The sequence below is a fragment of the Paroedura picta genome, chromosome 12 (genome assembly GCF_049243985.1).
Source record: "Paroedura picta isolate Pp20150507F chromosome 12, Ppicta_v3.0, whole genome shotgun sequence".
In the NCBI taxonomy this organism is placed as follows: Eukaryota; Metazoa; Chordata; class Lepidosauria; order Squamata; family Gekkonidae; genus Paroedura; species Paroedura picta.
The window spans coordinates 3,092,511-3,105,261 of NC_135380.1; the positions used below are offsets into that span (position 1 = coordinate 3,092,511).

Consider the following 12,751-nt stretch of genomic DNA (forward strand, 5'->3'; position numbering starts at 1 on the left):
TTTGTGGGGAGAATTTCAGAGCAAGGTGGCCAGCAGGCCTAGCCTAGAGAACAAGGTCTGGTCCCTTTAGCAGAATCCTAGAGTGGGGAGTGGCCATCTAGTCCAACCCCCTGCTCAATGTAGGATCAACCCCAAGCAGGGATGCAGAACCAGTGGAAGCTTCATGAGTTAAGCAGAAGCAATTAGTGAGTGTGTGGGTCTTTAAAAGCCCTGGAGGCCTTCAGTGACGAGGCACACCTGCTGGGAGCTCACCTGAGCCCTTCCTGCCTATATAACTCTGAGGCCACAGTGCTTGGGGGTTGTTCAGCCAGCTGAAAGACCAGTGCTGGTTCACGAGAGGCAGAGGGAAAGCCATAGCGGTGGCAGCTTTAGAAGGAGCAGTGGCTGAGGGTTCTGCCTCTCTTTGGTTCTGTGGAGCGTGGCAGGTGTGTCCTTGGGCAGGGAGGCTGTGGGGGGTCATGTCCAGAGGTAACGTGTTTGTGGTGTACAGTTAAAAAGTGGGACGTTCTCGCAAATGTTGGAAGCTAGCTTTCCCAGGGAGTGCAGGGGCAATGAGTGGCTATTGCTAGTGAATTGCAAGGGGAGGTGGGGTTGCCAGCTCTGGCTGGGAAATTCCTGGAGAATTATTTGGGGGGGGGGAGGGGAGTTCAGCAGGGCTGTGAGGCCCCAAAGCCTATCCTCTGGAAGAGTCACTTTCTGCAGGTGAACCAATCTCTGCAATCAGTTGCAGTTCTGTGCAATCTCTGGAGGTTGGTAACCTTGGGGCAGAGAGCAGGAATCAAAACAGAGCCAGGTCAAGGGGCCATTTTGTTTGATGCTCTGCAGTGGCCAATCAGCTCCTTTAGGAGAGCTGACAAGCAGGGAATTAAGTTTAGCTGCCCCCCTTTGCTGTCTGCTCTCCCCTTAATTAGTATTCTGTGGTAAAGTGCTGTAGAACATGGAGGCTCCATTTAGCTGTTATGGTGAGTAGTTATTGCTAGGCTATTGCTCCATGAATGCTTCTTGTGTAAGAGTATAAGAGTTGGCTCTCATCCTGGGCTCACTGTCCTGTTTCCCCAAGGGGCTGGTCAGAGGCTTGTGGTATCCATCTTGGCCATGTTCCTCTTTTGATGTGGTCTTAAAGCCTCCTGAAGAGAGCTCCTCTGCCTGGCCATTCCTGTTTTGAGGACCTCCATGACAGAGTACTTGGGGATGCTTTTGCTGTCCTTCAGCTTGCAGTGAAGGTTTAAACCAATCTCCTTAATTGTTTCTGACCTTTTGGGGCCTGTGGCCACATTTGGAATTCTAAGAGGGGGGGGGGGTGCAGCTGTAAAGTGGCTGTCATTGGCTGACTCCCACAGGAGGCAGAGCCAGCTACAAAATGGTTGCAGCAACTTACCCAGTGGCGGTTGCTGTCAAAGCAATGATTTTTAAATTCTGCAAACACAAAACTCCCATTCTTCAATGGCCAACCAGAAGCTTTCTTAGGCCAAAACCCCATATGATGCCGCCCACTTTTTAAAAGTACTTGGTGGATCCCAAGATAGGTGACAGTGGATGACTGGTGCCCAGGGGTGCCGTGCTGGGGACCCTTGGCATTGGTGTATTGGAATGACTTGGCTGTGGTCCCCCAGTGGGATGTCTTGATCATAATGGACAGCTTGCTGCATGGGAGTAGCAGAAGTAAATAAAAGGGGAAATGGTTAAGGAACGAGATGCATCCTAATGGTGCTTAATCCGGTGGTGAATTGATAAAACCATGAATAGGCAAGAGAGAACATGCTTATTTTCTGGCAGCCCCATAGGTGGCCTTTTAAAAAGGCCAATTTTTTTTTTAGCTGTTTTGCCTGAAACTTCCATGTCCAGGAGCAGTTTATCTCTAACAGCTATTCTCTCCATGCCTGTGGTTTACCAGAGGTATTTAGTTGGTGGCAGAATGTCAGCTAGAAGGCTTTTATGTGATCAAGTTATCTTACGGGGCATGTCAGAAACACTCAACGTTCTTCCACATTTGGACTGAAATGGAGAACTGAGATGGCCCAGATCTCTTTGCCACCCCTAGCTGCTATCCTAAGCCTGGGTGGGAGAGGAGGGACTAAGTATGAAGCAAACGGTGGGGCCTCGAACAATAAATTCCCTCTCGTCTCTTCCCCCCCCCCCCGGCCTGTGCTATAGAAGCTGAGACTTCATTAGCTGCAATAAAAAAAGACATGAAGGATGAAATTGCTGTTTCGGTATTCTTCATCATGCGGTTTGTGAAGAAGCACGGCCGGTTGAGCAAACACCAAACCGAGATGTTTGCATCCAAGCTGATGATGATTTTGTTTGAGAAGTACAAGAACCACTGGTACCTGGACGACCCCTCCAGAGGGCAAGCCTTCAGGTAGGCGAGAGGCCCATGGGCTTGTGGGCTGCTGGCAAATATTCAAGACCTATCCCATCTCCCCCCCCCCCCGAATCCTTACATGGGAAACTAAAGTTGGTGGAGTTTAAATATATGAGAGAGAAGTGAAGCATTAGTATGCTTAAAATTATGAAGAGCACCAACTTTGCCTAAGAGAAGAGAGAGAATCCCAGCAGGCCAGCTAGCTGACTGTTCGGTTGTTCGTTCTGCCTGCTGGGGTGGCAAGCAGGGAGGAAGTGGACTCAAAGCAGCAGGAAGTCTCCCTCTGAGCCAATCAGGACGGTGGGGGATAGTATTTGGAAACCATCAGAAAGTTCCTCCTATTCCAACTATGCTAAATACACATTTCCTCTCCAGGACGCTTCATATTCCGTCCAGTCATACACCCTGCAGATCCAACAGCTATCACCTTCCCTGGTAATTCAGGCTTGCTGGCATCTCTTGATGTCTATACGCAAAACCAAAACACAATGCAAGACTATCTAAAACTGATGAAAGTATAATGTATGTATGCTTTGCAAATTCTGGGCCAAACATTTTACATTCTGTACATAGCTGTCAGTAATAATGGCCATCTATATTTCAGTTTACAATTTTTGGAGGGGGGGGGATTGAATTAAAGGAGATTAAGGCTGTGTGCTGAATGAATGGCAGGTGAATATCAAGCTTTGGGTTCATTACACATGAGGAAGCCTCTGAAGAAACGGAAACAAACCCAGGAGTCTGTCTTTGATGTGGAACATGCATCTGCACGGGTGAATTTACATTCCACATCTTAGTCAAGGTTGCTTGTTACATCTACACGAAGACTTTAATTCACTCCCCAAAATGGCCTTGTGTTGTATTTCGGTTTTGCTTGTGTATTGTCCCAACGTTGTGGCTGTGTTATAACTCTGGATGTCTGGCTTTAGCCTTCTTAGCTGCCATTCTGCACTCCTAAGGCCCTTCCACCTGCCTCCCCAGGTGCATCAGGATAAACAATGTCCAGACAAGGGATCCTCTGCTAGAGCAGGCCTGCTTGGAGAGCACCGTGGATTTTAGTAGACTTGGCCTGCCAAAGGAGCTGACCATTTGGGTGGACCCATTTGATGTGTGCTGCAGGTGAGTGCTTGGGAGAAGGTCCACCTTTGTCGCCCTGGTTGGTACTGGAAGGGACTGAAAATGTTATGGGGCTGGGTGGAAGGGTGGGATTCCAGGCATAAATGTCTGTAGTGCATTCCATGGGCGACCTCAACGCAGCTGTTTTATCACAAAGGAGCTTCAAGAAGAGTCTGGAAAGGGAAATTGCAGAGCTGCAAGTTGGTACAACACTGAAGCAATGGAATCCTCAGGACTCAACAGGGATTTTGGTTTCTTGTCTAACTCCATACACTAACCTCATTCAGGCCTTTTGTAACAGTCCCCAGAAGGGCCATATGTTCATTTTATTCCTTATTTGGGATAATAGAACTGAATAGTGGATTGTGATGTAACATAATAGTAGGATAGTAGGATATAATGTCATTTAGAATTGGATGCTGAAATTGAGTTCTCAGTGGACAAAACTCTGCCCAGGTGGTCATTTGTGAGGGGGCCTCCATGCTTGGGTGATGAATGGAGCCTAGTGACAGATTCTCTTTAAATTACTTTCAAGTTCCACAATTCATTAATCTTTAATTTTGACAGTTTTGTTTCCTTTACTGTGTTTTCCCACCAAAGTTGAGCCCAAATGAACGATGACTTGATAAACCTAGCTTGTGCAGAACCAGCTCTGACTATTTAAGTCCTGATTCTGTGTGGAAGAAAATAAACTGACTCCACATTTGTGAAAATGTGGAATGTGGTCAAACATTTGTCGCAATCATATCCAAAAGGAGTTTTGATCATTGTGGATTGACTGCCAGGCAAACCAGGAGTAAGTCGGGTGTGAGGAAAAGCCCTCAGTCTTGTGGACAGGGCTGTGCTGGGCAGTATGCAAACAAATTGCAGGATGAGTTCACCCCTAAGCTTCCTGGGTGTTTCCCCCCATGCTTGAGTTGTTCTGTGGCTTGCCTGCATCGTGTTTCTTTGGTGCATCCGCTCTTTGCTTCTTGCTGTGAGCTCCAGGATCCGAAAACCTTGTCCTCACTTGTCACCGGAGCTCAAGAGCCTATGCGCTCATGCACAAGCTGTACAAAGCAGCTAGCCTGGGGAATGTTGTGGCTCTAGCACAGAGAGCAGGAGGTCAGTCAGCTGCATGTGTGAGGGATCTGTCTGTGGCGCTGGCCTGAATCGCTACCCCTGTTTAGTGACTTGCCTGGCCAGACGCGTCCCTCTTCCCTAGATATGGCGAGAAGAACCCTCCTTTCACCGTCGCCCACTTTGATGGCCAGGCAGAGGACCAGGATCTCTCACAGCGCATCAGCCAGGCTGTGGACAAGGCGCTGACGTCCGATTACCACTCGGGCACGTCCTCTGATGAGGAGGTCTGTCCCAAGGAGCCGCAAAGCATCCCTACCGTGAGCAATCCAAACAGTGTCTATCAGGTGAGGGGCTGGAGGCTCTGGCTGTTCTGGGAAAGGGCAGGGCAGCTTTCTTCGATATTGTGTGCTTCCGTTTTCTAGTCAGAATCATAGAGTTGGAAGGGATCTCCCGGATCATCTAGTCCAAGCCCCTGCACCATGCAGGACACCCACAACCCTATCGCTGACAACCCTATCGCTGTCAGGCTTTCATTTAAAAAAAAAGAAAATAATTCTCACTTTTCTCTCTCTCTCCTCTCCTTTGTTTTTGAAAAATCCCCCTTATGTGATTATATTGCAAAGGAAGAAGGGGATGAATTCAGTTTAGCTCCACCTTCTGTGGCCGCCATTTTGGTCTTGGCACCCGCTCCCGTGGCAGCCGTTTTGGGGTGGCACCCACCACACTCTCTCAAAATGCCAAAGGTGCCTTCAGGCTTAAAGCGGGGGTGGGGGGATGTCCTGGTTTTCAGAATGTATATTATAATTCCTTGAAATGAATAGATAGGGAAGACCTTGGTTGAATGCAGTGGACATAGAAGAATGCAGGTCTGCAGCAGGTTCAGGCAAGCATGTGGGTACTTGCCGTTGCCCAAACAATTTGGGGTTAACCCACAAACCAAGGATTACAGACCCCTTCCCTGGGGTGGGGTGGGGGCAGTACATGGTTGAACCCCTTGAGTTTTCCGGCTGTGCCACGTTGTGCTGTGCTTATCTGCCCCTCTCTCTCTGGTATCAGTGCAGCGACTATAACAAGCAGCCATTCCACTTTTGGGCCCAGTACCGGCGGAAAGCACATGCCGTGGATGGCCTCCCTCAGCACCCTACCAGCACGTACTTCCTCCAATGCAAGACTTACAAGTCTTATCGGCCGTCAGCAGCTTTCTCGGGTCCCCGCGTGGATCGATACCACTGGGTTAACGCCAACCGGTAGAGCATCCACTGGGACTCTCTGCAGTTCTCTGGGCATCGAGGAAGAAGCCGCCTCCCTCGGCCGATGCCGGGTGGAAGCCCGAACTCCTCGCGCCCAGCAAAACTCTCTTAATAGCACTTAGCAGAATTCTTCTCTTCCTGTCTCCCGGGTCCTTTTATTTCTTTGTGTTTGTAACTGTTTTTTTTTAAATATGCAATTGGGGGTTAAACATGTTTTAATTAGATGAAATGGAATGTTGTTTTTATGGCAAGACTGAAAACGGAGCCAGGCTGCTGGCACTTGTGGGAAGGTAAAAAGGAAATCCAGTCACTAATAAACTGAAATGTGTTTTTAAAGTGGACTGTGGAGCGTCTCCATGGGAAGGCCGGGAGAGAAAAGACTGAGCAGGATGTTCCTCTTGTGCAGGGGTAGTCAAACTGCGGCCCTCCAGATGTCCATGGACTACAATTCCCAGGAGCCCCCTGCCAGCATTTGCTGGCAGGGGGCTCCTGGGAATTGTAGTCCATGGACATCTGGAGGGCCGCAGTTTGACTACCCCTGCTCTTGTGGTTATTCTACTGCAAACCAGGCATGGTGGATAATAGGCATGGGCAAAATGAGAAGTGAAAAAAAGAAAACCATTCAGACCCCTTTGCATTGGCCTGACTTGATTTGGGCTGAATCTGATTCAGCTGATTTGGGATCTGGGCCAGCTGAATCAATTTGGCACCATCAAACTCAATGAGGTCCTTATAGTCTATGGGAATTCCCCGATTTCCTTCTGCAAGGCCTGGGATGGGGAGGGGGTTTGAGTTAGAGGCTCCAAGCTTTCAGTGTAGATCCAGGAGCCTCTTCTCAAAAGACATCCCCCCCCAACAAGTTTCAAGAACAGGTTAACAGTGGGGGAATCGACCCACTGGTGCAGCAGGTGTGCTGACTCAGCTCTAGAATTCTGCTAAGCCCAGCTGGAACCAGTCTCTGCACAGGGCCCTGGCTGTAACTATTCCTGGAGCTACTGAGGTGTAAAAGCCTTTCTTGGAAGGCCCCCCTCCCCCTCCCCTGGCAAGTAAAAGGCCAACGTGCAGCTCCTTATTTAAATCAACACAAGGCTCTGGCTGCTCGGTTGGCAGGCTGTGGAGATATCAATTCTGCTGCGCTGACACAGGGCTAGAGACATTTAGTGGATTCCAATGGCAGCAGTAATGAATGCATTAAAGTGGGGCTTGGCACACAAAGAGGGGGGGGGTTGCTGTGCAAATGGATCATTACTTAATGGACAGGGCCGGTCGGCTCCTCGGAACCTCGGGAGTGAAATTCCTGCAAGTGTTTTGCGGAGCACGGGCTGGCCAGGCCACACCAGTCCCCTGCAGGCCTTTCTGCGCAGCTGTCAAGATGTAGCGTAGATGGTTTGAAAAGAGGCCAAAGAAAAGGTCCGACCACAGAGGTGTAGTTAGGAACGGAATCAGTCGATGCTTTATTGTGACTCTATATTTTTAAACAGAACATTCAAAGCAAGAATGCTGATGATACAAGAGAGAATGGGGGAAGGAAAGAATCATGCAGAATCTTCTAGGGTTGCCAGCTCTGGGTTGGGAAATACCTGGAAACTTTGGGGGGTGGGGTTTGGGGACAAAGTCAACTGCAACAGAGGCCAACTTCCAAAGGAGCCATTTTTGGCAGAGGATCTCATCTCTGCAGTTTGGAGATGAGTTGACATCCCAGTGGATCTCCAGCCACTACCTGGAGGTTGGTAACTAGGTTCTTCAGATCATGCCAGCAGTGAGTGTGCTCGGTTTCTAGGCTGTCCCATTGGTCAGTTATGGCCAAAGCCCACTGGACACTGAGATTCTGTGTCTGAATCCCAAATTGTGTGTGGGATTCTGGCCATGGGGCTGGAGAAGAGGGACTTGAACTGTTCTACTCTGGCCTGGATGGGCCATTGGTCTGACCCAGCAGGACTTTTCTTATCAGGGGAAGGCCTCGGTCTCCAGGCCCTGTTGCTGAGCCTCCAGAGGAACTGGCTGGCCATTGTGTGAGACAGGATGCTGGACCAGATGGACCATGGATCTGATCCAGTGAGGCTAGTAGAAAATGCTCTGCTCCTCTCTGCCTTTTGTAGGCTCATTCTGGCTGGCCTCTGCCCTCGGGCCCCTTTCCTCCCAGCTCCTCCATTTCCCTCAACGAAGAGTCCTTCTCCTCCAGTTTGTTGGGCATCTGATGCTCAGGAGCCACCTGCTGCAGAATGTGCCGCTCCTTCTCCAGGACTGCCTTCTGCCGCTTCGGGGACAGACTGAGGGCAGCTGCCGGCCACTGAGCTGTCAATGGAGACACAGGCTGAGTCACCGGGAGCTTCCCCCACCTCCTCACTGATGCCCCTTTAATCCATTTCAGCAACTGTTTGCTCATGGATTGGGACAGTTCACACAGAACAATCCAGATGCAAAGCGCATTGACGGGGGACAGAATGTGCAGTATTTGGCGTGTGAGGAAGCCCCCCCCCCCCCGCCCCGGGTGGCTGAATCCTGACTCCAATGCACTAATAGGTTGAGCCAGAAAGACCCCAGTTCTTCTTCTCACCCCCTCCTGGTTCCTTTCCCAATTCTCACCTCATTGCCGAGGTCTTCTGACCCTCAGAGAAGATGCAGGAATAGCAGCCTTCTTCCTTTTTGGACAGTTGGCCTTTGAGCAGGTCCTCCAGGGAATCAGACCAAACATGTGCAAAAGAAACGAGTATTACTGATGTCAGATCTTGGGCGCGTGTGTGTGTGTGTGTGTCATTACATGGACCAGGAAGGGCTACCAACTCTGGACTGGGAAATTCCTGGAGATTTGGGAGGGCAGGAGTGGGGAAGCAGTCTTCTAAAGCCACCAATTTTCTCAAGGGAAACTGAACTCTGGAGTTCAGCTGGAATTCTGGGAGGTCTCCAGGCCCCACCAGCAGTTTGGTAACCCCTAAGGCCAAGGCAGAGGCTTTTGGATATTTTAGTTTGGAAGCCTCACAGCTGTTCTCAAGATCTATGTTTACATGCCCTACCAAAAGGGCCCTGTTTAGTGAAGTTGTGAATGGGTTTCCCAGAGTTCTCCACTGCTCACCTTTCTAGGAAATGTCTCTCTTGATGGGAGCTGAAGGCTCTGAGATGCTGATCACCTTCATGACGGAATATTCTGAACGGAGAGCCAGTGTGGTGTCGTGTCTAAGGACTAGTAGCTGGGAGACCCGAGTTCGAATCTCCACTCATGATAGGGAAGTTTGCCTGGTGACCTGGGGCCAGTCACACCCTTTTGGCTTAACCTTTGTTATTTTGAGGATATCATGGAGGAGAGGAGAACAATGTAAGCTTCTCTGGGCCCCCACTGGGAAGAAACGTGAGGTGCAAATGAAATAGACAAAGACACCCCAGCTATAGAGTCGCTCAGACTGCTGGCCGAAAAGTTCCAGGTTCAAACCTTCTCAGGATCTTAGGTGAGACATTCTCTCTCGCTCTCTGCAGTGAACGACTAAGAATAAAGGGCTCGTGCAAAGATGATGAAGTTTTATGTTTTGCCCTATTCTGCCGCCCAAAAGCTCAGGACAGAAAACAGTAATTTCCCCATCTGGTCCTCCTTACAATGATTCTGTGAGGCAGTTTAGGCAGAGAGAACAGGCCTGGCCCAAAGTCCCCCGATGAGGTTCACAGCTTAGGCCCCAGATCAAGGATTCCTGACCAGGGTTCCAGGGTCACCCGAGAGCTCTTCAGGTGCTCTTTTGTACAAGGCTTTGAGTTTAGTCCTAGCATTCCAAAATAGTTTCTGGGAGCTAATAGGTCCTCCTGATTTGGAGTGTGGGCATTAACCTGGGAGGTATGAGTTTGAAGCTGGATTATAGCTCCCCCCTCCCCAATTTCCTGAGACAGATTTCTGTGACACCTGGACATCAGACAGGTGTGATTGAGTGCATCTGAGGAATTACCTCCTCTGCAGCCTTCATCCTGGCCCCAAAGAGGTCTGAGAGGAGATTGATTTTCTCATCTGTGATCTCCTCTCCCTTCAAGAAAGCCTCGCTTATAACCCTCGCCGCAGATTTACTGTCTTCCAGAACTGCTGACGTCTGGAGCCGAAGAGAGAACATTTCGCCCAGGCAGGCCTTGAGTGCCTGAGAGGCCAACAGAAAGGGGATCGTATAAATAATATAATAGATTAAAAGGAGAAAAAAAAACACCTGAGTGCACACATTAGTCCAAGACAGCAAAGATTAACTAAGAAGTGTGGAAGAGAAAATGTGGAAAGGAGCTCAGGAGAATAACTGCTGAGGTGATGACCTCCATGTCTCCTGGTTAAGGGGAACAGGCTGGTCAAACAAGTGACAAAGATGATCTGACTCCAGTGGAAACAAGAGAAAGAAATCTTATGTGCAAAAATAGAAGCGTATCTTACAGGACCTATTGACGGAGGTACATTTAACATATTGCGAACTTTGCTGAGAGCTTTGAGAGAACTGGGACCAGCCCAAGGTAGGCTTTATGTCTCAAAGGGGCTTACAATCACCTCCCCTTCCTCTCCCCACAACAGATACCCTGTGAGGTAGGTGGGACTGAGAGAGAGAGCTCTGAGAGAACCGGGATTGGCCCAGGGTCACTCAGGTGGCTACATAGAATCATAGAATCATAGAATCATAGAGTTGGAAGGGGCCATACAGGCCATCTAGTCCAACCCCCTGCTCAACGCAGGATTAGCCCTAAGCATCCTAAAGCATGTGGAAGAGGAGTGGGGAATCAAACCTGGTTCTCCAGATCAGAGCCTATAGCACCACACTTGGCTCTCCATGTAGTCTGGGGATCTCCAGTAGATCTGATCTTGGTCAGCTGGTACCACCTGGAGGCTGGCAAATCTAGCTATAATTCCTGGAGGTCTCCAGCCCCTGGCAGGGGCTCATGGGAATTGTAGTCCATGGACATCTGGAGGGCCGCAGTTTAATTACCCTTGCCTTATGGCCTTGCCTTGGGCGTGCCATTTCACTGCTGATGGATCCGTGGCCTGATGATCCCATACCTGGTAAAAGAGTCTCCGAAAAGCCGGGTCGGAATCTTGGCTGAGGTTGCCGGCGGCGATGTGAGCCAGGCAGTGCACGAGGAGGAGGACGAAGCTGCCCACGCAGCTGAGGCACTTCCGCAGGACAAAGAGCTTGTGGTCGGGAGGCTACGGAGGGGAAAGGCCAGACAGACTCTCAGCATCTCTGATGTTTTTTTATTTTTTTTTAAAGACCAGGGAAGAGAAGATGCGAAAATCCTCTGATACCCTGGAGAGCGGCTGCCAGTCTGTGTAGACAATACCGAGTAGTCAATGAGCCAAGGGTTTGATTCCTTATAAGGCAGCTTTGTACAAGATTCAGCTAGTGCAGAGAGTGCAGAGCTAGATTGACGAATGGCCTCTCCTGCCAGGGCAGAACTGCACATCTCTTTGAGCTTTGCAAAGCCCTCTGACCCTTAAAGCATTTTGTTTCTTTCCCTCCTGGATATTTGAACCTGCTTTGTAGGCACAAGATCCCAGGGTCAACCCCGAGTGTCTCCAGTTAAAACCCCTTGGGTGCCAGGAAGTTGTCCCATACCTTAGCAATGTGTCTCTGCTGGAGAGGGGGAGTTCTTACATTTGTTTTATGGTTTATGCCTTTAATGAGATGGAGATTCCAACATACCAGATAGTAGAAAGTGTCCCGGAAGGCATTTCCTGGGGCGTTGCTAGCAGGGATGCTGGAAGCGATGCACAATTCAATTTCTGGTGCCTAAAGAAAGAAAGAAACTCTGCTGTCAATCTGCAAGCCCGGGAGGAGGCAAATTCTCTCGGGAGGTTGCCTTGATGGCCAGGAGTCAGGGACAGTACAACGTCCCTTCAGTGTAGCCTCTCCCGTTCATTAAACACTGAAACAAAATCCCAGCAAAGACAAGCTGCTCTATATTGGTTGAGGTTTCAGGGGGATAATTTGGAAGCGTGCAGAAGGATTGAAACTTGCAGAAACATCTATCTGTGCATCGTGGGAGTGGTCATTGGCAGGGGATGGGGGAGGGTAGGGATACCAGATCCAGTTTGAGAAACCCCCGAAGGACCTCAGTGGTATTCAATACCATGGAATCCATCCTCTAAAGCAGGGGTAGTCAACCTGTGGTCCTCCAGATGTTCATGGACTACAATTCCCATGAGCCCCTGCCAGCAAATGCTGGCAGGGGCTCATGGGAAATCGTAGTCCATGAATATCTGGAGGACCACAGGTTGACTACCCCTGCTCTAAAGCATCAGCTTTCTCCATGGGAAGTGATCTCTGTTGTCTGGAAATGAGTAGTAATTCCAGGGGGTCCCCAATTCCCACCTGGAGGTTGGCATCCATAACTGGGCCTGACAGGGTAGCCATGGCTGTGCCCTCCCTCAGCACTGGGTTTTTTACCCAGATCACCTTGTTGGCATCCCTGAAGGAAAAATAAAGTAGCAGAATGGGATACTTTTATTTTTAAAGGTTTTGTTGTTGTTGTTAGGTTCCTGCTTTGGGAATATTATAAAAAAAGCAGACACCAAGTGCTCTATTAAATAAAACAAAATGACTGAAACTGTGCTGTGTGTGAACCACCCAGAATTCTTAAAAATAACAGAAGTTGATGTATGTCCAGGTTTTACTCTGAAAACACAGGCCAGGGGTCCCCAGCGTTTTTGAACCTGCAGGTACTTTTGTAATTCTGTCATGGCAGGGCGGGCACAATCACAAAATGGCTGCCCAAGGAGGCAGAACATGACACAAAATGGCTGCCAGAGCTGGCTTTCAGCCAAACATTCCAAGATTCTTATGCTGTGGTAAAGTAGCTCTTGCCAAAGTAATATTTTTTAAAAATCCATGCAGCCAATCAGTTCCAGTTTGGTATAGTGGTTAGGAGTGCGGACTTCTAATCTGGCATGCCGGGTTCGATTCTGAACTACCCCACATGCAGCCAGCTGGGTGACCCTGGGCTAGTCACA

At 49.4% G+C, this 12,751-nt stretch overlaps 2 protein-coding genes across 3 annotated transcripts in view; one reads left to right on the forward strand and one right to left on the reverse strand.

The window, feature by feature from the left end:
* The first annotated feature begins 252 nt into the window (after positions 1–252).
* BTG4 (BTG anti-proliferation factor 4) lies at positions 253–6,129 on the forward strand. 2 transcript variants are annotated; one of them, XM_077305449.1, is made up of 6 exons: positions 253–425; positions 2,155–2,362; positions 2,741–2,800; positions 3,347–3,484; positions 4,686–4,887; positions 5,600–6,129. In XM_077305449.1, the coding sequence occupies exons 2-6, from the start codon at positions 2,190–2,192 to the stop codon at positions 5,792–5,794; spliced, it is 768 nt and encodes a 255-aa protein (XP_077161564.1). In that variant the 5' UTR covers positions 253–425; positions 2,155–2,189; the 3' UTR covers positions 5,795–6,129. The 2 variants fall into 2 exon arrangements, with proteins under 2 accessions (XP_077161564.1, XP_077161565.1); XM_077305450.1 differs by lacking the exon at positions 2,741–2,800 and having other exon boundaries at positions 259–425.
* A 1,168-nt stretch (positions 6,130–7,297) lies between these two features.
* The window catches only part of LOC143822002 (uncharacterized), a 38,036-nt gene continuing 32,582 nt past the window's right edge, over positions 7,298–12,751 (reverse strand). The window contains exons 35-39 of the mRNA XM_077306583.1: positions 11,445–11,531; positions 10,802–10,948; positions 9,723–9,905; positions 8,380–8,465; positions 7,298–8,088 (exon numbers count right to left, since the gene is read on the reverse strand). Coding sequence (XP_077162698.1) covers positions 7,995–8,088; positions 8,380–8,465; positions 9,723–9,905; positions 10,802–10,948; positions 11,445–11,531 — 597 coding nt within the window. The 3' untranslated portion in view covers positions 7,298–7,994. The remainder of the gene's footprint in view (positions 8,089–8,379; positions 8,466–9,722; positions 9,906–10,801; positions 10,949–11,444; positions 11,532–12,751) is intronic.

What these genes read in the sequence shown, in the direction of transcription:
- BTG4 (XM_077305449.1), top strand. Translation starts at nt 2,190, where the DNA reads ATGAAGGATGAAATTGCTGTTTCGGTATTCTTCATCATGCGGTTTGTG. An exon ending in AACAGCTATCACCTTCCCTG is followed by an intron (nt 2,801 to 3,346) that starts GTAATTCAGGCT and finishes CTGCCTCCCCAG; the next exon opens with GTGCATCAGGATAAACAATG. An exon ending in ATCCAAACAGTGTCTATCAG is followed by an intron (nt 4,888 to 5,599) that starts GTGAGGGGCTGG and finishes CTCTGGTATCAG; the next exon opens with TGCAGCGACTATAACAAGCA.